General features: G+C 41.4%; 1 protein-coding gene across 1 annotated transcript in view; it reads left to right on the top strand.

Annotated features, from left to right (window-relative positions):
* Positions 1–14,997, top strand: part of LOC146869425 (zinc finger protein RFP-like) — a 95,040-nt gene extending 80,043 nt beyond the window's left edge. The window contains exon 7 of the mRNA XM_085636571.1: positions 13,340–14,997. Coding sequence (XP_085492697.1) covers positions 13,340–13,896 — 557 coding nt within the window. The 3' untranslated portion in view covers positions 13,897–14,997. The remainder of the gene's footprint in view (positions 1–13,339) is intronic.
* The last annotated feature ends 11,457 nt before the right edge of the window (positions 14,998–26,454 follow it).

A 26,454-nucleotide genomic window follows, 5' to 3' on the forward strand; every position in this document is an offset into this window, starting at 1 on the left:
AAGCAGAGAATGGGAGAGAACAAAAGTTGTAGTTTGGAGAGAGAAAGATGTAAGAGAATATAAGTTGGGAAATGGCACAGAAGGGTGCGTGCATAGGGCCTGGATTTGGATGATGAGAAATAGTATATTACGGGAGTGTTCATGCAGTGATCAGAGAGGACAGGATGGGCAAGCAGAAATCTACCAAAACAGAGAAGAGAGAGCATGGAATGAGGGACCTCACAACTAAAAATAGTGACAGCATAGGATGCAATAATAGGAGAATGGGAATACAAGCAAGCACATGTGGCATGGGCGGTAAACAAGATGAATAAAAACAGGAACAATATGACACGGGGAAGGGGAGCACACAGACGAACATCACATTGTTGGTAGCATAAAATGCAAAAATGCAGCCATTGAATGAGAGAGCTTAGGGTGATGAAGCACAGGGTGAGAGTACAGAGGATGGATGAGAACAGTGGATAAGAAAGAGCAAGTTATAAGATAGCACAGGATGAAAGTGAGATGGATTAAGGAGAGAAAAAATGAGATAGAGGACAGGACAGTTCAGGGCATGTGAAAATTGAGCTGAGGATGAGAGAGTAAAGGATGATGGAGCACTACATGGAAGAGGGCTAGACGGAAAAGAGCGCAGAATGGTTGAACCACATCAAGTAAGAGAACACATTGGAAAGTCACAGGATTGGGTGCATAGAATGCGGGAGCACAGGATGCAACAGACCACAAAGAGCACATTATGGAGAACATAGGATCACAGAGCACAGAAAGAGAGGGTACATTATGTTGGCACAGGATAGAAGGGGCAGTATGCAGGGAATTGAAATAGGGAGTATAGAAACGGAAAATGCATGATGGAGTATCACAGTGCTAGGAAAAGCATAAGTTGGGCAAACCATAGGATAGAAAAACACACACATATAGAGCATTGAATGTGAATGGCACATGAGGGATATAGCACTAGAAGGGACAGCACAGGATAGGAGAATGCACGATGGGGGAGCACAGGGTGGGGAGAAGTAGGACATAGGATTTCTGAATCAGAGAGCATGGAATGGTGAAGTATGGGACTAAAGAGGGCACAGAAGTAGGGAGAACACACATCGTGGAAAAGAAAAGAATGGAGTGAGAATTGGAACAAGTAGGTATTAGAGGCCAAAGAAGATGCAAAACAATAGAGTGACAAAAGAACATGTGATAGCTGAGAATGGTCTGGGCAGATCCAAGCATGGCAGACCGCATAACAGGATAGATCAGGAGAGGAGGGCATGATGGGCTTGGAAAAATAGGATAGATGAGATCTCATGATGGGAAGGATGTATCAAGAGGAGTATCACTAGATGGGAGTTTTAAAGCTCTTTTTAAATGTGCAAATTTGGGTGACAAATTATTTTTGACTAATAATGATTTCTATAATTAATATAGTTGTACACAATGAATTATTAATTGTGCACGTGAAACAATTTTACGTAGCGGTTTAGAAGTGTGTATATTAATATAGTTTAGTTATGCCAAATTTCTACAGAAGCACTATTTTATTCAAATGGATGGTGTTTGGTGTTCTGTTCATCGTCCTCCTGCTCATTGCCCCTCCCAATTAATGTCCCCCTTCATGTCTTGTCTCCCCCCTATTTTCACAAAGCACAGAAACGCAGTGATGAAATTGGCTATTTTCTTCAGAGAGCATGTGTTGTGAATGAGCCGTTCTTGATGTACCTAATGTAACATTGTGCAGGACACTCGTTCGTACGCTGGTGTATGAGTCTTTGTTTGAAAATGTTTTACATTGTGTTGTAAATCTCTCGAGTGTGCTGTTGCTGTGTAAGCTAATGGAAGAATTCATCTGACTTAGAAATGGGTGAGCAGTTCTTGTTGTGACGATCATCATTCTGATTTGCTCAATATCTATTATCATTAGTCATGTCATGCTATATTTGTAGTTTCAGCTTATTACCCGTGTGTAAAATGTGTATGAAAACCCTTGGTTTTGGAAGTGAGGCAGAGACTTTTCATTTTCCTCACAGGTCTCTGTCCAATTGTTGAGAAACTTTTCCTGATCTATTAGAGACACTATTCATTTATTTAGTTTGTTTTTCTCCTATCCCTGGAGATGCTATCAGAATTCCTTATGAATCTGACGTAGATCATTTTCCTATTCCTCCCAATTTTTGTCTGTTCCACTTAAGATTTTTGTTGCCTAATGGGCCTTTGAATAATTCTGATTTCAGGCTGCGTACTCTCTATCTGAGCCTTCATGGCATTGCAGTACACCAGAAATTCTCAAAGAAAGTGGGTTCTGCACCCATAGTGCGAGGCATCTTTGGTATGAAAGAGAATTCTAGAATTTTGAGCTAAGTACTCTTACCAATTCTGAGCAGAAGGGGAAAAGGTAGGAGAGCAAAGGAAAAGAGAGAAGCAGAAGTAAAATAAGAGGGTGATATATAAAAAGAGATGGGAACCCTAAAAACGGGAAGATGAGAATCAAAGACACAGGCAGAGAAATACAGAGAAGAGATATATGCGGAGAAATAAAGAATAGTGAAGCAATGACTGAAAAGAGCATTTCAGGGAAAGGCAGACAAAGACAGCCTGAAGGTGAGAATGACATGCATAGCATTTGAGATACTGACTATGGAGTGAGCCCGAGAGGTGTTTAGGCAGGTGGGATGCAGGTCTAAGATTTCAAATGAGTGGGGGCAAGCAAGAGAGTGATGCGGCTATGCCAGGGGGGTGAGACATAAAGAGAGAAATCAGTGGTGAAATAAACAATATGGGTGAAAGAGAACTTGGTAAATTATTTTAGGAAAGGCCGGGAGAGAATGACATAAGAATGTGAGAAAGGGGACACAGTGGAAGGGCAAGGGGTGGCGAGAACAAATAAGTGGAAGGGTAGGGGGACAGTGAGAAAGAATGTAAAGAATTGTGAGTGGCAGAGAGAACAAGCTCATAATAGATTTGCAGTAAGTGAATGAGTGTTGGGGAGAAGTGCTAAAGTGTAACAGGGAGAGGGGAACTGGAGGTAGAGAGCTGAAAAATAGCAGAGAAGGCAGAAGAAGTATCAGTTTGGGGAGAAGTGAGATAACAATGCGGCTGCGAAAGTGAAAGTAATCTCGGAAAAGCGTGGCGCGTGCGCCCGCTCACATGCACTGTAGCTCTAGGCTGACCTGGTAGCACTTTTTGGAGCCCTCTCAAAAAGTCTCGCCAGACCAGCGCATGCGCTGGGTCAGGCGAGACCTAATGAATAATGGTAATGAAGGAAAATGAACTTATCTGCTTGGAACTACATTTAAAAGAGGGGTGCCATTGATGTGGCTGTCTTCTGCGGAATCTAGGATTCTAGCTAATGGTCCCAGTACGTCAAGAAGACGATCTTGGCACCCTTTCAGGGATCTTTCCATCCCTTTTCTTGGATCACGTCCAAGTTTGAATAGGAATTTAATGAGTTCAGGGTCCAAGTTGGGGGTATAGCAGGTTTTATCCTCGATAGAAGGTCTAGAGCATTCAGCTCTAAGGATGTTACGAGTGTCCCTTTCTAAGAGGTTTCTTAACCATTTTAAATTAATTTTGCGACGTGGTCCTGAGGGAACCACTCAGAACTTCTTGGGTGTTTCAGATTTAATGGGGGAAACATTTCTTATATATAATGTTATATAATGTCTTTAGAGGATGATGGGAGTTCCTCTTTTTGATTGTAAAATTCTTGATCATCTTCATCAAGATCAAGGACATACTCATCAGGTGTGTCTGAGGATTCTATATCATTAGATTTGTTATCTCCCATATTGTAAAGAGCATTATGATATTTTGTGCCGCTAGGGACACCCAGATGTTTTGTGCCGCTAAGGACACCCAGATAAATTGTGCTGCTAGGGACACCTTGGGAGTTCGAGGTGCGAGGACCTCCATTAGTAGTTGAGGTGCTAAGACCTCCCTGAATTGATGAGGTGCTAGGACCTCCTATATTGCTATTATCAATGTTTTTAGTTTTCTTAAGTCTTTTACCCCTTAATTCAGTGATGTTGTCAGAGTAGGGGTTTGGAATTTCTGTGATTCAATCCTCATCGAGGAGTGACCTTTTAGAGGACATGATCTGACTTAAGGTCTCAAACATGCAGGACCTCATTTCCTTATGAAGGATATTTTTTGCAGGGCTTCGTTGTCTATGTTAGGAGTAGGGGCAGAAGCCTCGTCTGAGTCAGAGTCAGACATGGTATATAGGAAATGTTAACTTGTAAATAGTGGTATAGCCCTTTAAAGAAAAGATAATTAGGGAGGGATTTCCCTTAATAATAGTGACATGGTTTATAGATGAAGGAATGCCAAGGCACTCCAGAATCCAATTAGATATGTACCTAATGTACATGGAAACCATTTTGGAGAGGAAGCAGCTAGGCTGTGGTCCTGATTAGCAGGGCCACAGCCAGACTAAGGTCGAAAAACAGTGAAACACCAGCAAAAAGTGGGGGTACCCATGTGAAGCAGATCCTACTCTCCTACAGTCAACGCCGTCTCCTCCTCCTGCTTCAACACCCTCCGCATGCTCTGCAGGATCTACAGGTGGATCCCCACCGAAACGAGAATAACAGTCACCCAGGCCCTCGTCACCAGCAGGTTGGACTACGGAAACTCCCTCTGCGCAGGAACCTCGGCCAAACTCCTGAGACGGCTTCAACGCATCCAGAACGCCTCTGCACGTCTGATGCTCGACATCCCTCGCCGCAGCCACATCACATCCCACCTGAGAGGCCTGCACTGGCTCCCCGTCAACAAGAGGATAACCTTCAAGCTCCTCATCCACGCACACAAAGCACTCCACAACACCGGACCAGCATACCTCAACAGACGACTCAGCTTCTACACCCCCACCCGCCAGCTCCGCCAGCCTCACCCGCGCCGCAGTCCTCTGCATCCAAAGAACAACTGCCGGTGGCAGATCCTTCTCCCACCTCGCCGCCAAGACCTGGAACACCCTCCCAACCCACCTACGGCAGACCCAAGACCTGCTGGCCTTCAGAAGACTCCTCAAGACCAGGCTCTTCGAGCAGTAGCAGCACCACCCGTCCCCCGGCGCCTTGAGACCCTCACAGTTAAGTAGTGCTCTTTACAAGTGACATGATTGATTGATTTACGCTAAGTTGTTTAGAACTAAATTGGCTACACAGGGCTGCGATCATTGAAAAGAGACCGTTGAGTTAAAATCAATCTGGGGCACGATGCCTTGGCAGGTTCAGGGAACTGAAGCTTTACGTCGTGCCTGCCTGATCCCAGCTCAAATGTTATTTTTAAATGATACAGTGTACCAAACCACTTGTTTTGGCCTACCAACTGTCAAAAATGTAAATACTCCATCCATTCCGTCCCTAGCGGAGTATGACGATTGGCGCTCTCAGACAAATTATACTATTAAGGCATTGTAGGCTTTGTTGCGAAATGACACTTTCAATGTCTCTGAAATTGATTCTACCGGGTGGTTGGTGTGGCAAACTAATACAAATGCATGCCAATTGCGTTTTAATAATGTTACGCCTGGTTTCATTCAGACTAGACCTGATCCTCTATATACCCTTACACATTCGGTCACTGCATATTCGGTGGGTAAATTATGCCAACAATGGTTGGAACATTCCACGCTGGCATCTGTAAAACAACATCTTTCTCTGTTGTCGCATGACATCATTCTGTCTGATTTCATCTTAGGACCTAGGAACCCTAGAGCTAAGCGATTTCTTTATGCCACCTACAATGAAATATGGAAGCTTTCGTAGATTGAAGCTGCTTTTCGTCTGTGCCAAATTGATCAAGCCAATTTTTAAAAGGTTTTTGTCGTAGTAGACAACATCATCAACACACTTTCCTCACACATTTATACGTTGGATAATATTGTTTTATCTGTTATTGATACTGTTCAAAGTGATGTCTCTGTGTTATATCATGGTCAAAATCAGTTAAGATCTGTTATGCAATTTGCATGGACATTGCAAACTCTTAAAATGGGAAAAATACCTTGGGATTAATTGAATGCCACTGCTTTTTGTTTGCCATTTAATCTGACTGATAAACAATGATTTATGTACATGAAAGATGCTGCATATACACTTTTGCATATTGAACAATTGGAGCCCTTGCCGTTCTGGGTAGTGTAAGTGGACCCTGTTGTTTGGTTAATTCATAGGGTTATCTCTCTCCCTTTTTTGCTGTTTCAGTTTAAATCATGCATGCAACATTTTTCGATTGGCCGTTTTGAACCACTGGGTAATGCATTTCTACATGAATTGTGGTCCCTACCTTTCACTTACAGTTGTCAGAGGGAGGGTAAGGAAGTTTTTCTTACAGGGGAGGACTGGTTTGCAAACATGTTAAGTTGCACGGGGCTTGTAACGTTTCGGTGCCCAATCTTGATTGTTTTATAAAAGGGACCCCAGTACCGTCAATAATTCCCGCTTTTACCTGCTTATGAATGCCAGCTATCTTATTTTAAACAACCAAGACTGCTGTGATTTCGAGCAGGAGTTCTGTATTTAGTAACAGTTTCCCAGTACGTAACTTGTTGTAGCAATGTGCTTTTTCCACCCTCACATGGTAGTCTAGATAGTTCAATTTAGCATTCCATTCCTAATTTGAAAACTGATTTCAACAAGCTGAGCAGGCTCAAAGCGCTATTATTCCAACAAGAGGTGGCTCTCACTTCGGCCTGAGAGACCTTCGAGTTACAGGTGGCTAGGACTTCTAGTGAGATACAGTCCCTTCTGAACACTAACCTCCCACTGCATTTTGGAGAGTTTATACACCAAATATTTAATGCGTCTGACACTAAAGGCCTTCTACATTTTTTTAAACGTGTGGGATCTGGCCTTGTGACTTCTTTTCAGACGATATTTGGAGTAATAACGGCTTTTATTCATTCTATTTTTTCCAGTGTCTTCGGAGGGTTCCCCTTAGTATTGGTATTAGGTGCTGGAATCCTGCTTCTCCTGTTCCTGTTGCGTAATGGCTGCTCATCTTGTGGTACTGCACAGACCAGGCCAACTGCAACTGTACCGTGATCGCATTCAACAAGTTTTTGGATGCTTGCCATTAGCCACGCTGGGCGTCAGTTATGGATTAACTTTTCGCTTTGCCTATTTTACTTGCATGCAACCAGTGTTTTACTGTAAGCGATGCCCTTCTGTTGGGCAATGGATATACGCCTCTCCAACACATCATGTCCAGTCCTTGATTTTAACCAGTTGATATGTTCCTCAGAGACTCATGACCAGGCTTGTTCTGGGGATGGCCGTATGGCGCGTGCGGCTGCACTTGGAGTATTGGCTGAATGGAATGTCTGTGCGGTTGCGCAGAACGTCCTGCAACGGAGTTTCATCGAATATCACGCAAGTTGCCCACTTCTGCTTTTAGAGGCATCAGATTATTAGGAGCATGTTTGTTCCTTCGACTTAATTAATTGGATGGCATCCCCTTTTTCTACCAATGATAGGGATGATCTGTTAGAGGGAATTGCATTCCTCAGATCACACACCTTGATGAACTTACCACCTCCTTCATAATAACTCGTTTGGAATGACTTTGTTATTACGGAGACAGTTCTATTTCAATAAGCAATAATGGTAATATTGATTAAAAAAATGATTTGTAGCTTCATGATAATTGGAGAACGTATGAGACACTATAGCTAGTCGGTTTGGGATTTTGGGTACTAATGTGGTGGGTTGGTACACCCCTATTCACTGAGGTCCTGTTTTCCTGCGCATAGTTTTTCTTAATGGTCACTGGTGTTGACGCGGATTTGTTCCAGATAGTGAGAACCCAGCCCGCGGAACTGCGCTAATGTGCGGCCATCTTGCCGTGGGCTCTCTGGCTCCCCCCATCAGACCGTATTTAAGGATGAACTGTTATGTTTAGCGAATACACCTTTTTCTAATTCTGAAAAATCACATTGACAACAGCTCGTTCTGTTCCAGCTATATTTGGCCTAATAACCGGAAGCATTTTGCCTCCCACTTTTCACTATTATACCTCCGGGAAAATAAATTATTTTAGATATAGCCTTGAAAAAGTCCAAAGGTTGGACAAAACATGTGTCGGCTGAATCATCTGTAATTTTTCAGTACCGGACCAAATGTACTGAATATTTGACTGTATCAAGAAGAAGTGAAAAAACTACTTACCAGTGGAAACATCTGCAATTTTTCAGTACAACTGTACTGAATGTTTAACTGTATCAAGACGAAGTTAAACAAGCTACTTAACACGCCAAATGATTTTTGGACTCTTGATTTTGAAAGGAATGCTTAAGGACTAAAAATCTTTCTATATATTTGCCATATTTGCATTGAATAGGGTGCTATTTTATAAATTGACTTGCTAACCCTTAAGAAGGTTACAATGGCTACCTATCAAGCAGTGTATTACCTTCAAGGCCCTGTGCATCACCTACAAAGAGTTACACAGTTTGGGCCCTGAGTATTTAATTGAATAGTTGCAGCGCCAAGACGCATTCAGGTATATGTGCGCTTTATAGTTTTTTTTTTTTATATCATATCATCAAATTTGCACTCCAATGATAGAATGGTTTAGCCTCTCCTAAGGCAAAAAGACTGAATGGCATAGTTTCCACATAATTTTTCACTGTCCATTTGACTGAAGAAAAAGAATCCTTTAGAGTTACGAAAAGGATATGGAAACAAAACACATCAGTTTGTCCTGCAAAAATTATGTCTTAACATAAAAACAATATATGCTGTTTTATCAAGTCTCAAATTGATAATTGATTTGGTCGACACGTTGGGACCCGGAGATGGTATACGACGCATACGCGCTGTTGAAAGCATTTAGGAATTGGACTATCGTGCTTTTATCTGTGAGGGAAGAAAAGAGTCTCCCACATACTACGTCTCTGCTCAAGGAATAATAACTAATCAATTCATCGAGTCATGAAAGATTACTTTACCACCAATACCTGTACCTAGTGAACTATCAATACACAGGATGACAGATTGATGGGTCAACCAACTGGTATGCGACTCTACTGAGTGACTTTGATGAGGCATGAGGAGGAGGCTGAGATCCCTTTAGTAGCCATCATTCAAACACGTCCTATATATAAGATTGTATATTGACTGTATGGGAGAATAGAATATTTGTCCTGAAGAAGGTGGTCGTTTATTTCCTGATTCCCACCGAAACGCGTCGACGCATACATAGGAGGGAGAATATAGATTGTACCGACACCTGTTTTCCGAATTATGGAATGTTGACATTACCAACTAGGAAAATAGCTGATCTTGATCATATGTCTCCTTTTTCCTGCTGATAAGAAAACAATAATTTTTCTTACTGAATCTCCCGTTGTCTTGCATTGTTGTGTGTGTATTGTTTTATGTGTACATTTATTGTATTGGTATCTTTTTGGAGATTTTTAACTGTTTTAATTTTTGTGTTTTATGAACTTCTGACTGTGTGAAGCCATATGACTTATGAATTTTAATAAAATACACTGAAGTTTGGTTTGGGGATGATTTTCGGTGCCTTATCCTGGTGAGAGATTGGGTAGAGCTGTGAATGTGTGGATAGAAACTCTGTTGTTCCAAAATGGGATTTTTCTCTTGGACTTTCGTCAAATTGATTACAACCTACCATTACTCCTCCTTCTCCCATACGAACTAGAGGTGAAATGTAAAGAATTTGCTCAATTTTTTTCACCAGAAAATTGTCACTACATATACCCTGTCACAAACATCTACATACGCTGTTTCACAGAACATCCTCATCCAACTGGTTGTCTTTAAATGGATTAACACTAACACCATCTCAAACTGTCAAACCATCAGCTGATCCCTTTCCTGATATACTTTTAAAATACATAAGTAATTATCTGGACCCTTACTCGACCAATTCCTGACTTCTATAAAGCAGGCTATTTGATGCTCTATTAAAAAATAACTGAAAACCCAGAGTATCTAAAACAAAGAAGTTATACAGTGTCAGGGCGTAAATTCTTTCCGAAGCCCGGGAGAGTTTCTTGACGACTCAAGTAATTTTATCCTATTGGAAAATAACCGGCTGGATACGTTTCCATCTGACTTATGACCAGGTTGCAGTAAAGAAACTATTTCTTCTCTATATTTTAATGGTGGCCCATGTTTATTGGTCTTCATAGAAATGTTGCAGCATTAGTATGGTCAATTATAAGTCTCTACTTGGACACTAAAAGATTTCATATGTCTACATAGTACCATCTTGAGTTTGTTTTCCTCTTCTTGGATAAATCACTCACAGCACCTAAAAGTTAGCCTCTTTCTTGGCCATGTTTCTCATACAAATTGGTCCTCAGGGTTTTAGTTTTGACATTACCCTACAGGCAGATCATACCACTAATTTGTCAATGACAGAATTATATGTAAAGATCTCCTCCCTATGCAGCATTTCAGAAAATTCAGCATTAGAGGGCTCTCAATCATCTCAAACTAAACCTACAAACAAGTGTATACTTACTTCTCTCCCCTTTCCAAACATGGCTTGGCTACCTCTCCATCGTGGACTATTCACAAATAAATATCCTATCTATCTATGTACTGTGATGTCATGAAAATCTGAGTTGGTAAAGTTGCTTGTACATTATTGGTATATACATTGAGGGACTTGGTGCATATTATGCTTCTTGACATAAATGTCATGTATGTATCTGTGGTCTGTGCGAGGATGTTTGAGCATGAAATTGTATGCATGTTACAAGTGGAAGGTTTTGCAATGAGATCTAATGTTTCTGCAACCTTTTAGATAGGATATTTATTTGTGAATATATTAATATATTTGTATTGAAAAAGACTAAAAATAAGAAATAAAGCAATGTTCAGATTATCCTAGATGATGTGAATAATTGAGTTTGTAGTCTAGCCAGAGTGGTCAACTAAATAGATGACGCATAGCATATTCTAAATGGTATAGGTAGAGTATTCTATTTGTGCTTTATTGGCTGTCTTTCCCCTGCCTCTCTACCTACATGTAACTTCAGGGGTACCCTTTTCATGAGTGGTTGTACTTTCACAGCCCTTGAGCTGTTGGGTTGTCATGTGACCTATTGGTCTCCTTTATGAGACTTCTGCATACGTGTTACTGTTTTTCAATTTTTTTTCTATCTTTCTTCGTTCTTATTTTGTCATTCTGAAATTTTGAATCTGTATCTTCCCATGGATAGTATAAAAACCTTTGGTTTCACTGAGGAAGAATTTGCTCGCTTATTAGGTCAGTCTTCCGATGGCGATAGGCCGTTCACTTTATCCAAAGGCCTCAACGAGGAATGGACTAAGCTGTTTACTTTAAAGAAAAAAACAAAACGTACCGAGTCTCATACCAACTTCATGCTCGAGTATTTAAAATCCGGCACTTTCCCTATCGGCCTCAGAGTGAAAAATATTCCTGGCCTATTTGTGGAAATCAGACAGTTCCTGGAAAAATGGGCACTCATTTCCAATAGATGTTCCAGGGACTGGATGATCCTCATTATTGAGACAGCCAGAGAGGTTGTCCAGTTACTTAACAAAGAAATCCAGGAATTAGAGGGGAACCTTAAGCAGTCCAATAGTGTAGAAGAGGGTAAAAAGAAATTGGAGGAAATCTCACTTGAATTGGATTCCTTCTGTGAGTATTTACTCAAAAGAAAGACTGAGAAACTCAGAAAAGATATTAGACTTTTCTCCCAGGAACGTGTATACCCGTTCCTTGCCGAGAACTTCTGCACCCCTATGTCAACGCTGGGATAATTGTTCTGATGTACTTTTGGGCTACCGTGATTCAAACTTGGGTAGTCACATCCTTTGGGAGGATATTTGGATGTATAAACGTTTTTGGGTTATTGATATGGCCCATCAACTCGCTTCGATTTGAATGCTTCTGTCTTCATCTTTATTTCTCTTTGCATTTTTACTTTGATTTCTTTTTTATTCTGTCCCTATCCTAGTGTACAGTTGTTCTTCTTGATTTTTGTTATATTTTTTGAATTTATATTGTCATAGATTTTGACCCTCTGTGCTACTGACCATTGCTTCCTAGAGAGTATGAAACGTATTTATTGTATTCACTGAATCAAAGCTATACTTACTGCACTAATAATAACCATATATGTGTAGCGATTAATTTGTATAAATCATATTTTGCTCTTGACAGGTCCCATTGCCTTCTCTGTCTATATGCACCATATGCCGTGAAGAAGGTGATACCCAAAGAAAGGATGTTTCATCGAAAAGCGCGTTGGCGCTGTTGAATATGTTTCCTCTATGTATATCTCTAAACCTCTAAATAGATGACACATAGCATATTCTAAATGATATAGGTAGAGTATTCTATTTGTGCTTTATTGGCAGTCTTTCCCCTGCCTCTCTACCTACATATAACTTCAGGGGTCCCCTTTTCATGAGTGGTTTCGAACACCATTCGGGCCTCGAGTGGGCTAAATTCAGGGAGGGGTCCACGCGGCCACTTAGTGGGGCCAGCATGCTTCGCAAAAAACTATAAAACTGGGAATCGGCAACTCGTATACTCCCCTGAGATTGCATATGGGATCCCACCCATACATTATCCGGCTTGGATCTCCTTATAATGTCCCATTTTATGAAATCTCAGGCCCTGCTCAGGGATCTCCCCCCACCCCACCTCTCAAACCAGTGTCCCAAACAAAGTGGCTTCTCCTGTGTGGGTGTTACATAACTTCTAGTTTGTCGCTGCGTCTCGCTAGGCCCAAGCGTCACTTCCGGAAGGCTTGCTATCAGCCTGGTAGTGCATAGGTAGTGGTGTGCCCTCTTCTCCCTGAATTCATCTAATTCCAGGTGATGAGCTGGGTCAAGTCAGTTGCCAAAGAGCCAGTTGGTAATTATCAGGAGCTGAGCTGCCCAGTAAGTAGAGCACAGGACATTTTTATGGGTTAAAATGAGCACCACTGAGCCCTGCAGGGATCCCCGCAGCAGAATGTTATCAGTCAGATGGTTTTCTGCTTCAAGTGTTAAACATTTGATGAAAGCCAGTAGCTCAGAGCTCCTGTTCCCAAACCTTCCAGCTCAGGGGTCCACACTCCCCTCTTGATTCAGTTGTGAACAGAAGCATAATAACCTGTTACTTACAGACTACAGTACTGCACTACGAAGTGCGTCTTGGAATAAAACTGTGACATTGGTGATACATTGTTATGATTACTGTGATTGAACGGGGTGCTGCTGATATGGAAATGATGCCACTCGAGCGAGGATTGAATGAAGCTCTCTTGCTGCAGCGACCGGCTGAGTATGAGTGATGTGTTTATTGTGGACGGGTGCTCTCTGAGCTCTCATCTCTTCTCTCTCTCCTGCAGCTGCGGTGACCCTGGATCCGGACACCGCTCATCGGAGCCTCGTCCTGTCTCAGGACCGCAGGAGCGTGAGACACAGAGACATAGAAGAGATTGTGCCCTTCTCCCCTCAGAGATTTACAACATTTTCTGATGTCCTAGGGACACAGAGGCTGAGCTCCGGGAGGCATTACTGGGAGGTGGAAGGAGAGGACAAGACTAACTTGACCCTGGGGGTGTGTGACGAGGCTGTGAGCAGGGTGGGGGAACTCGAACCATCACCTGAAAATGGATACTGGACAGTGTCTCTCAGAGATGGTGAATACAAAGCTCTCACTGACCCCTCCACCCTCCTGACCCCACGTGCGCCCCTCAGGGCTGTGGGTCTCTTCCTGGACTATGAGGCGGGCAGGCTCTCGGTGTACCATGTGGATCACCGGTCTCTACTCTTCACCTTCTCCGGGGCCTCCTTTCCCCCCACTCTGCGGCCCTTCTTCAGTCAGGGAAGGGAGGAATGCGGAGGTGCTGCGGATCCTGCCGGTGACACCAGAGTGAGAGTAGCTCTCAACAGCGCCAGGTAAAAATGTATTTTGGCACTCACTACAAATTCCCAATTGTAATCAGCGCACTTGCATCCAATGCCCCCACCACATACAGCCATTAGTTTCTACGCACTGTTTAAGCTGCTAGATATTCACATTAGAACAGAAGCGTAGTTTCTGTATCCACCTCTGTTTGCATCTCAATCCTCCACTATGCTGAAGAGGAGCAAAGGAATTTGTTTCAGAAGCATGGCCGTGCATGGATAAGTGTATCCCCTTTGTACTTGCGTGTGGCTGAGCACTGGCCAGCAAGTGCAGTGGAATGTGCATCCCTCCCCGACCAGGGACATGGCTGTGAGCGAGGATGCTGCCCACACGTGGCAGGAGCCTTGGTCATTGAATCCCTCCCTCCATGATCCTGTCCAGTAACAGGGAGAACTAAAAAGCGAAATTTTTACCCCTATTATATTTGTGTTTTTTGATTAGAAAATTTTCTGGATACTAATTACAACAACTCAGTAGAATGGATGCCAGTTATACCTTTGTTTTCTATTATCAGTTTTAATATTATTGTATCAAAAAACTTAATTGTCAGCTGGTATTGATATCATGTAGAGGTTGCATATGGAAAAATTAACATGTTCGAAATGTTGGATGATCAACTTTTCAGTAGTGAATTTACTCCCATCATTTGCTAAAATTAGGCTTGTTGTCAGGAGTATATTTTTGCAGGGCATGACCCCCCTAGAAATGACAACATGAAAGGTTACATTTTGACCCGTAGTAGACAGTCACTTACTTGCACGATAGGAAAGGTGCGGGCACGTTCAAAGGTTCAAGCGTTAAATCTGTTTTTCCTTTTTTTCTATTCTTTTGCCTATTCATCGGATATTTCACTGCAGAAAGACTTTTATTACTTATGAGCAGCCACGATGCTATGATCTTGATTGTAATCCTTCCTGCTTGGCCTCCCCTAGCAGAAAGGGATCCAACTATTGTACTCTGCTCGACTACACCCGTAACATTTGTCAAGTAGACATACTGCATTTGTATTGCATTCCACTGCTTATGAAGATGATTATGGCACTTCTGCAATGTATATGCAACATTTAATAAAAACTGATTAAAATAAATATGAAAGGTTACATTTTGTCTCTCACTGACTTGGTTTCACTACCTGTACATCTCGCTGTAATTTATCTTCCTTTACTTTCTTATGTTATGTGTTTCCTTTCTTCTCTCACCTGTGATTGCCTTTACATCAGTTTTCTCCCCACAGTTCTCCGGTGCCACTCCTTTATTCTACACTACTTCTCCTCCACCACTCCTAGCGCTGGGTTTTCTCTCACCGGTCCCCTCTTCTGTCTCTGATCCCTACCTAGTTGTACTGCTCATGACTCTTGTAAAGCACTCACATTTCTTTTACAGCTAGATTACCATTATATAGTGTTGTTTGTTAAAATATCAAGGTCGTGTATATGGATTTCACAATAACCAACATATAGTCAAGAGAGGCACATCTGCGGCTTTAACGATATGTTGGTAGTTCATAAAGTGGAGTTGACATAAGTGCAGGTTGATATTTAATCTTAAGTATTATGGTAGTACACACTGTATAAGGCAGGTATGTGTGAAGATGCAAATTTCTGATAACCCTGTTTCCGCACTACTCGCACTTTACTACTAGGAAAGTTAGACTTTAATCTAAACTTAAACTTTTGCTCTAAGTTTACCATTGGTTCTTCCTGCTCTCGCACTTTCCTTGGTTTGTTGTACAGTCCTCGTATCACAGACGTGTTTTTTTCACTCCAGACATGTGCTTGAATAAAAAGCTCAAAGAGGAGTGTGGCTCTGAGGCTCAATGGTTGGTGTTCTGGGCTAATATTACTTTCTCTAACCTTTGGTTCTAGTCTTCTGATGGTGAAGGGCCAGAGGCTTCCTGCTGCAGCAAACATTGCTGCTCTTGAGAAGTAGGCCATGAAAGGTGGGACCTTCGAAGTGACAGAGTTGGCTGCCACAGTCATTCAGTGTATATATTCCACTGATGTTCAGGAAGTGCTCTGAATCTACCTATGTTGGTTGCCCCTGGGCAGAGAATATGCTTTGTGCAGAGGTGGGAGGGGAAGATGGGGAGTCTAGGCACTTTACCACTGCTAGACAGTGATAACTTTCAAGTTCTCTCTGTCTAAAATGTACTCACAATTGGTTCCTTAATGACTGGCACATTTAATTTACCAGTAAGTCCCTAGAACAGTGTACTATATGTGCCAAGGGCCTGTACATTAAATGCTACTAGTGGACCTGCAGCACTGATTGTGCCACTCACTCAGTAGCCCCTTGATCATGGCTCAAGGCTGCCATTGCAGAGTCTGTCTGTGCAGTTCTAAATTGCTATTTCAACCTGGCAAGTTAAACTACTCGCCATGCAAAAACCTTCCCTTTAGTTACATGTAAGTCACCCCTAAGGTAGGCCTTACGTAGCCCCAAGGACATGGTGCAGTGTACCTAAAAGGTAAGACATGTACATTTAAGTTTTACATGTCCTGGTAGTGAAAAACTCTTACATTCTTATTTCACTACGGCATGGCCTATCTCCCCTATAGGTTAACATAGGGTTTGCCTTGAAATATCTCAAGTGTAAAATCCCTTTGGGAGCTGATAGGAATTATTTTGGTGTCACCTTTTAGTGAAGTTGTTTTTTAAATTGCAAGTCTGCAAATGCTACTTTTAGAAAGTGTGCATTTTATTGCTTAACCATTCTGTGCCTCTGCCTGTCTCTAGAATACATGTCTGGGTTGGATGACAGTTGGGCTTTGTGAATTCACTCTAGACAGTCGCACCAAACAGGAGCTGAGGTGTGCTCCGTATATCCTGATGAGCCTTCATGAGCTAGAGTGATGGGAGGAGCTGATACCTGCACTTGAATAGGGCTGTACCTGTCCTCACACAAAGGATTTCCTGCCCCCAGGAAGTGAATCTGGAGCCAGGGTAAGGGAGGGTCTTGTGAACTACAAATACTTTCCTTTGAAGTTTGCCTACTTCAAAGGGCAAAATGGGTATAAATACTGTACCTCCGATACCATAACTTGGAATACTTCTGGACTGAGGATATTCTGCCAAGAAGAAGAGCTGGATTGCTGTCAGGAGGAACGGTCACTTTGCTGTGTTGGCCTGCTTCTGTCTTTGGCAGTGAAAGGACTGCACTTTGCTTTCTACGTCCTGCTTTCCAAGTTTCTCTAAGGGCTTGAGTTGAGTATGCCTCATGTTGAAAGTCTCAGGTATATCAAAGACTTCATCCACATCTTGTTTCCAGCACTTGGACTCTTCTGCTATAAGTCCTGAGTTGCCAAGAGACGCCCAAACCAGTTCTGAGCCCTTGGAACTGTGTGATTGTGCTGAAACACCAAGAAAAGCAATCCTGACGCAGTCATCGAAGCCGCTGCCTGCACCAAAGCTGTGGTCACCGCTCATGAGTAGCATGACGCATCAACCACAACAACATCATAGTCCCGGTCTCACTGATGACATCACTTCGACCCGTCATTGATACCGCTGCCCATACCAAAGCCGAGAGCACCACCCGTAAGAGAACACGATTCATCGCCTTGACGACATCGCAGCCCCAGGCCTGCTGACGGCAGTGCTTCAGCACAGATGCCCCGTCGCTGCCTGCCCCAAAGCCATGGTCATAGCTCGTGAAGAGCATGACTCATTGACTGTGAAGACTTTGCAGCCCTGGCCCTGCCAACGCGAGTTCTCCTGACCCCGATATCATGGAGATCGATCTGAAACGCATGTGACTTCAAGAACTCGACGACTTCTGCAAAGACTTTAGGAACCGACATATCCCGATGCCTCACCTCCGCATTTCATCACAAGTCCCCATTGCCTTTTTAACTTCCAAGGAAGTGTTTGAGGGTCATCCCCGAAGCCTTATCCGACCCACGACTCAATCGCAGTCGCACTGAACTGATGGATTTTTTGGTCACGATGCTGTGATAGCCTCGGGTGGCACTAACGATTTCAAGGAACGAACTGTATTTTTAAGTTATTCTTGCAAAATTCATATCTTTAGTTGTGTATGTTGGATTTTAATTGTTTTGGTCATGTTTTAATCAGATAAATATTAGCTAGTTTGCTAAACTAATGTGAAGTCTTTCTGTGGTGTTTTCACTGTTACAGCGTGTGGACAAATACTTTACGCATTGCCTCTGTAGTTTATCCTGACTGCTCTGTGCCTAGCTACTGGAGGGTGAACACAGGCAAACTTTTAGTGTATAGTTTACTTACCCTAACTAAAGTGAGGGTCCCTACTTAGCCAGGGTGCATACCGACTGCTGACTAGAGACCCCATTTCTAACTTGTTTTTTGGCCTCATGTTTAATGGGGCTTGGGTATTGTCTTTGTGGTTGTGGGCTGGACCTCACAGGTATAATGTGGTAAGGGGACCCATTATCCCAATCCATGTGGTTTTGATATAATGCCGGAGCGCTGCACTCTTTGGCGTTTGTGTATTTTACTGATTCTGAATGATTCTGATTCTGAAATAAGGTTGGAAACAGAAGATAAAATTACTGTTTCTCCCCATGGTCAATCCATAACAAGATCTGGTGGCCAATCATTTTTAGATTGTCATAGCAGAATGACAAGTTCTTCCAGAAGAGAACACTGATAGTGCGTGGTATATCTTCCTTAATCTGGAGTTGCAATTCATATAACTGACTCCGGACACTGAGTCTTCTGTCCTATGTTTCCATCTAGACATAGGCACTCATTGTTATTGCCGCCAGACATTTAATAGGATTCCGGCAAACTATTATGACTTCTGCCACGCTGCCTAGCATGATCAAAGCCCACTCCCCATTCAGAGTCAGATTCCTCGATATACGTGGCATGATTGACTTTAATGCCAAACACCTTCTTCTTTTTGATTTAAACACAAGCAGGGCTTGCCTTGTCAGGAACAGCCGATTCTGTCTCAGTTGCTCACATATCAACAGGGCGAAATATGCACACCAGGTATGTGCTGCTGTTCTGAAGAAACTTCAGAGAGATTCATTTCTTACACCACAGTCCCCAGACACTGAGGAAACAGAAGAAGCATGGAGGCAGGAAGTGGTCACAAAGAGACCAACATTCCAGCACTGGGATACCATCTTAAGGCTTGAACTCCTTAGCTGCCTCCTTGTCAGAGCTCATTTAGAAGCTGACTTTGTTTTGTATCTACCATCACTAAAAGCCCTGGTCTCAAGGTTCTTTGCCTTAGACAATCAGAATTATGCCCACTGGTTCCCTAGCTATATACGCAACATGGAGAACCTTTTGGACTTTTGAAGACTATGCCATTCATGTTTTCATACCATACATAGTGCAGCAGCTTAATAGCTCGTTAAGGGTGTACATTGTCTGGGACCGGTATGTAAAAAGGCAACATCAAATACTTTCTCAGGGAGAAAAGAGGGAAAGGAACGCAAAGAAAGATTGCAAGTTAAAATAAGATTCCAAGACAGTGGCAAAATGTCTTGTGTGATGCAGACAACAAACAGGAGTTGTTCACGTTCTTTTGCCGAGAAGAGCAGTGAATTCCCCCCTGGCAACAAAGTAGTGCCAACATATGGAGACGACATTCTGGTCAGAGGCAATAACCTATTGATGCCAGTCTGTAACCACAATACTGGTATGTACAACTGCCCTGCAGCAAGGCTATGTGTCTTGTTTTTTCTACACTGTGGACACCGATGTCATAGTGATTCTGACAGGAAAGTTTCACCAGCTACAAGACTTGTGTCCCAAGGCCAATATCTGGATAGCATTCAGTGCGGGGAGGAACTTTTACTACATCCACATTAATATTATTGCTCAAACCTCTGGAAAGGAGAATTCCACAGCGTAGCCGGTGTTTCACAGCTTCACTGGCTGGTACACTATCTAGGCATTCCTTGGAGAAGGAAAGAAATCGGCATGGATGGCCTTGAAGTCTTATCTGGAAGTTACAGGAGCCTTTGCTAACATTGCCAGGAATCCATTCATAGGAGCGGGCAGCCAGAGTGACAGCTTCCGAATTCTTGAACGCTTCACCGTACTAGAGAACAAGCCAACTGGAGTCAGTGAATGAAGGCTGCAGAGAAATGTTTTGTCAGCAAAACAAGACCATGGAAGCCATCTCACCAACACAGTCTGCTCTTCCTGAACATACAAGGTGAGCTATTTACCAAGCAGAGAGCTATCCTCTCCAGAGGAAAGGGGGTGGAAAATGGACAGTGACAGTCAGTGCTGGATCCCAGTGTGGACAGCACTACCAGTGGCAACTAAGGCATGTGGTGTACTTGTCAAGTGTGGCTGCAAAGCTGCAGCTGGCTGCACAGGCAAGTGTGCTTGCAAGAAGACACTGTGTACCTGCACTGAACTTTGCAAGTGCAATTGCATCAGAAACTGAGCTCACAAAAGGATTTTTTTAGGAAAGTTTATTAAACACAAAACACATTTGCAGATTTTAAAGTGCTAATCTTAATTATTTTAAAGTTTATTTTACACAGTAGAATTAAATAAGTTTAAGATGTTCCTCTTTCACCGCCCGATTTTTTTTAAACGTGTCACCTGACAGGACCCATGAGTACTGATTGTGTGGATCCAACAAAAAATTACTAGCATACGACCAAACAAAATTCAACACACAATTTGGTGCTTTTGTCCAACCCGGCCCATTGATCTTGCTAAGGGACCTCACTAATATGCAAGGAGCAGAATTGATGCAAAACAAAACTAATAAACTTGAGCGAAATAACCAAAGTAAACTGTGAATCATAAACTAGGTCCGCTGTTAGAGATGTGAGCTGGTAAGTTGTAAGATACTTTGCTTTGCTATTTAATGCCCTAGCCCTTCAGGGTTTGAATAGCATACTAAATACTACAGTTTTTTTTTTTTTCTTTTTTTTTTTTAGTTTAAATGTAGAAATGTATTTAGCAGAAAATTAATATAATACAAAAAAGGAAGAAAAACAGCAAAATACTAAGAAACATAATGCATATGAATAATAATAAAGGTCAAGAAAGTATTTCATGGGGGGGGGAGAAGGAAAGAGGGGGAGGAACGGGGGATGAGAGAAACAATGGATGGAAAAAAACTAATATGACCATAACAATATCATAATATTCAAGGAATAACAGTACATATTATCAATGTCTGCATGTAGAAAAGACAATGTTATTAAAGCGAATAAGTAGTAAAAAAGCATAACAGGGAAATTATCGAAAATATAATCTAAAATAAATGAAAGACAACAAAATGCATCATGGAGGCTTCCGAACTTCATCAGCAGTTTGGACGAGCGGAGTCTTGGGTGGAACAATAGAAGTTAAGTAAGAGGATATAGGGAGCCATAAAAGATCTCTTTTGATGGAGACAGAGACAGGAGTGACAAAATTGGTATCGAGTCGATGATGAAAGCAAACTGCATTCCACCAAGCCCTAAAGGTGATTTTATCAGCTTGTTTCCAGTTAGAAGTGATTAAATGAAAAGCTATTGCTAATAATAAATCAACCAATTTAAAGTGAGAGGGTGATTGAGAGCAATGTGGTGATAGAGAGCCTAGAAAAATATTAGAGGGGGAAAAAGGGACATTTGTTTTAAAAATGTTGTTGATTTGGGACCAAACTAATTGCCAAAAACATTTTACAGGAGAGCAGTTAAAAAGCATATGAAATAAATCAGCATTTGTACAAGGGCAGGACCAACAGGTAGGAGTGACATCCGCAATAAAGGAGGATAATTTTGCGGGAGTGTATAAAATACGCTGATACACAAAGAAAAGGGATTGAGAAGTATTAGCAGCTCTGGACGTTTTATGAATTTTGAGCCACAATTTATCCCAGAAAGGGATTGTCCAACAAACCAAAAACTCCCTTTCCCAAGCCAATTCAGCCTTTGATTTGTTCCTGTCAGAGGAAGAAGACAAACCTTTATAGAGAGATGAGGCAGAGGAAGAGCCAGATAATAAGGGGTAAAGCAAGGAGCATTTGGATGACGGGGTGGAAGTCATTGGTAAGGAAAGAAGATATTGGCAGAGCACAGGATATAAATGATCATATTGAACTTTACAAGAAGAAGGTAAGAAAAATTGTGTTTGAAGCTCTGAAAAGGACAAAGGAGTGTTATTTAATACTAATTGTGACATCCAAAGCAAACCTTTGTTTCTCCAAACTCTCCAGTAAGGGGAACGATTATTGATACGTAAAAGACTATTGTGCCAAAGGGGCTGCTGATCCAGTGAAGAAAAGGAAGGAAAAGAGGAGGGTAGCAATGGAGCAAGAATTTTACAAGTGTGAGAGATGACTGGAGTCCGTAGTAGAGAAATATTTTTAGTAAAGGCAAGAGATTCATTAAAATTAAAGGGTGATAAAAAATGTCTTTCAATAGTCAACCACACGGGAGATAGCCAGCGAGAGGATTGTTTTAATGAAAACGCATGATGATATTGTTTGAAATCAGGAAACTTGAGACCGCCAGAATATTTGTCCTTCTTTAGAGAGGATAAGGCTATTCGGGGTATTTTATTTTTCCAAAGAAATTTCATTAATAAAGTATCCATTTTTTTGAAATAGAGTGCAGGAATACGTACAGGGATCATAGAAATAATATACAAAATTATGGGAGAGAGCATCATCTTAATGGAATCAAGTCGACCCCACCAAGACAGGAAAAGCGGGTGCCAGCGATCAATGGAGTCAGATAAAGTTTTAATTACATGGTCAAATTTAAGTTTAAGTGTTTCTGGAATGTTTGAAGAAAACCCCAAGCCTAAATATTTTATCTTGGAAGTTTGCCAAGAAAAACCGGTAGAGATGAAATCCTGTTTAAGGCATAACACGTTCAGGTGAAGTACTTCGCACTTATCAGAATTAAGACGATAGCCAGATAATTGAGAAAAGGAATCAACTTGTTTCAGAAAGGCCGGAATGGGTGTAGAAGGATTAGAGAAATATAGGAGAATGTCATCCGCATATACAGATAATTTAACATGGGAAGTACCGAACTGACAACCGGTAATTTGAGGATCCTGCCTAAGTTTAGTTCAAAAAGGTTCTAAAGCAATTATAAATAAAAAAGGAAAAAGCGGACATCCTTGACGTACTCCTCTCAGAAGGGGGAAATAATCTGAGACACTACCATTAACAAAAATAGAAGCTTTAGGACCTGAATACAATAATGAAATAAGAGAAATTAATTTTGGGGGGAACCCTATCCACTTAAGTGCTTGGAACATAAAATCCCAACCAATCCTGTCAAATGCTTTCTCAGCGTCTAACGCAATGGGGGCTATGGGATAAGGGAGAGAGGAGGCTTTACTAAGAATATTAAAAAAGACTCTAGAATTATCAGTGGATAAACGACCTTTTTCAAAGCCTGATTGTTCTGATCCAAATAAAAGAGGTAAGATGGGGTCAATACGAAGAGCAAGAATTTTCGCAAAACATTTATAATCAAGATTAACTAAGGAGATGGGACAATAATTTTTACAGAAAGAGGGGTCTTTATTGTCTTTGGGAATTAAACAAATCATGGCCTCCTGGAAGGTGCCAGAAGAAGTGCCGTTAGTGATAAAAGAGTTGAAAAGTAATAGAAGGTGAGGAAGAAGTATATTAGCAAAGTGAGCATAAAATTCAAAAGTAAAGCCATCAGGGCCCGGGGCCTTCCCCCGTTTTAATACTGAAATTGCATGTGTGATTTCTGACAGAGTGATAGTCCCCTCTAAAGAGGAAAAGTCAATATTGTGAGATAAAGGGGGAGGAAGATTCCGAAAATAAGTGGAAAGATTGGCTAAGGACGGTTGTTGTTCAGGAGAGTATAAAGTTTGATCAAAAGAAACAAACTCCTTTAAAATATTGGAATCTTTGAATAAAGAAATGCCAGCATTGTTCTGAATGGATTCTATTTTAGTCCGGTCTCTTCGTATTTTCAAATAATTTGCCAGTAATTTCCCCATTTTATTTTGACCACCATAATAACGAGCACTACTCTTTAAAAGATAGGTAGATGCGGCTTCAGTAGAAGATTTATTAAACTTGATTTTTGCATCGATAAGTTTTGTTAAAGAAGAATCTGAATTCGAATGATAATAAATATATTCAAGTTTTTTAATTTCTACTAACATTTGAGAAGTTCTGGTTCTGACAGGAGAAGAAGTAGGGACAGAATTAAGAGAGAAGAATTCAGAAGCAAAGGAATTGAATTGACTTGTAAAGCTGGGGTCAGACAGTAAAATATTGTTAAAACGCCATCTGCGAGAATGTGGAGCAGAGGGCAACAAATCAAAATCAACGAAAACCGGAGCATGATCTGAAATTAAAATGGAACCAATTTCGGAATGGGAAACTTGTTGGGATAGGGACTTACTGAGAAAAAGGTAATCTATGCGAGATTGCGAGTGATGTGAGGGGGAATCAAAGCTATATTCTTGGGTATCAGGATTACAAAGTCTCCAAATATCAACCAAGGCCTTGCGTCGTATAGTGGAAGTAAATTGGGAGTGCATTTTGGTGTTGGAAAATCTAACGGAAGAATGTCTGTCCAAAATGGGGTCAAAAACTTAGTTGCAATCACCCCCAAAGATAATATAATCATCATCCAACAAAAGGAGTTTCTCGGAAATATGGGGCCAAAAGTTATTCTCGGAAATATGGGGCCAAAAGTTATTGTCAAGTGTGACTGGTGCATAGGTATTAAAAAGGACTAAGGGTATTTGATTAATGCATAACTTAACTATTATCCAGCGACCTTCTAGATCACATTCTTGATGGATAATTGATAACTGATATTTTTTATGACATAAAATAGACACTCCATTTTTCTTGCCTAGGGCTTGAGAAGAAAAAACATTACCAACCCAACCTCTCTTCAGTTTAGAAGCCTCAGCGTCAGATAAGTGTGTTTCTTGAATCAAAGCTATATCCGCATTTAATTTAGCCAAATGGGTTTATATACGTTGTCTTTTTATAGGATTATTTATTCCCTTAACGTTCCATGTAACAACTCTAAATTAAACCAGCAAAACTTGATTAGAACATTGGAATGCAGACATTAAAAAAGCAAAAAAATTTGCTAAAGAATCGTTGAAAATAAGGACAAATATGCACTTGAAGGGCATTAAAACGAAGCATTAACATATGAATACTGAGAAAAGTAACTGTAATGTCAAAAAAATAATAGACATTAGAACAACATAAGGGAGAATAAGAAATCCAGGATAAAAATAAGTAAGAGGTTAGAAAAAAGAGGTCATCATCAAAAATAAGCATAAAGAAAAACAAAGAAAAGAGAAAGGAGAGATAAGAAGGAAGAGAGAATGTGGGGGAAGACAAAAAGAAGGAAAGAAAACATAGAGTAGGAAAACAAAACAGATCAAACAGTATGTGAAAAAGCATACAAATGTCAAAAAGACATACCACAAAAGAACCATGAGGATGGGGATGGAGGAACCACATAAGGGAAATGGCGCACCAAACGAGAAACTCCAAAAGGGCGCGACAAAGGAGGCACATCCGCTGGGCAATAGACCACAAGGGCAAACACCAGAAAGGGTCACCAGACTGCACCTGATAACAAGAAAAGGAAAAACATTAGGAGGGAAATTCAGAATGTCACAACTACAGCAAAAACGAAAAATACATATAACAAAAATTAAACAAAACATCATGAGACAATTAATTCAAGTTATGATCGTGGAGTGTCCATAGATTCCTCTCTGCAAGAGGTGAGAAATTGCTGAAGGATCGTAGGATCTTCATAGTTTGTTGTTTTGTTGTTATAAGTCACTTTAAAGAGACAAGGGTGAAACAGTCCATATCGCGCATTCAAGGAACGAAGAGCAGGTCTCATGTCCCAAAAATGTTTGCGACGATCAGCAGTGACTTTAGCGTAATCCTGAGCAAAAAAGAGATTAGAGCCATGCCGTGTGATTTTCCCTTTTTGTTTGGCAGCTAGGATAACTTTGAGCAAGTCCGTATACTCTAGGAAGTACAAAATGACACCTCTAGGTTTCGTCGAAGAGAAGTTGGCAGAACGAGAAAGCTGATCTAAGCGATGAGCTCGTTGGATATTCAAGGGAGGAGAACTCGGGAGACCGAGAAGCGTAGGATCGGAACCTTCAAGGCCTTCCGCCAGGCCATAAATACGCAGGTTGTCCCATCTATTTCGGTTTTCCAAATTCTCAACCTGTTGTTTAAGAGATTGTATTTCTCTGTGTATTCCTGGCACCTGGTCAGAGATTATTTGCATAGCAGTCACTTTCCCCTCAAGATCCGCAACTTGTTGTTCAGTATGAGACCAGCTATCCTCCAGACGTTGAAGACGAGCATTCGTTTCGGCCATATAAGGTTTAAGTGAACGTATCTCATCAAGGAGGAGTTCCATGGATACGGACGAAGAGGTATTAGTGGGAGATGGAGGATTCGCCTTTACTCGCTTTCCTGATGTGGAAGGTATTTTGGAATTAGATTTAGTGTTTGAGCGAGAAGAACTAGGAGAAGAATTTTTTACTCAATAGAGTCAGTAACTGTGTCGTCCATATTATCCTGCAATACACTAAAAGGGTTGATGT

Source organism: Triturus cristatus, chromosome 1_1 (assembly GCF_964204655.1).
Source record: "Triturus cristatus chromosome 1_1, aTriCri1.1, whole genome shotgun sequence".
NCBI lineage: Eukaryota > Metazoa > Chordata > Amphibia > Caudata > Salamandridae > Triturus > Triturus cristatus.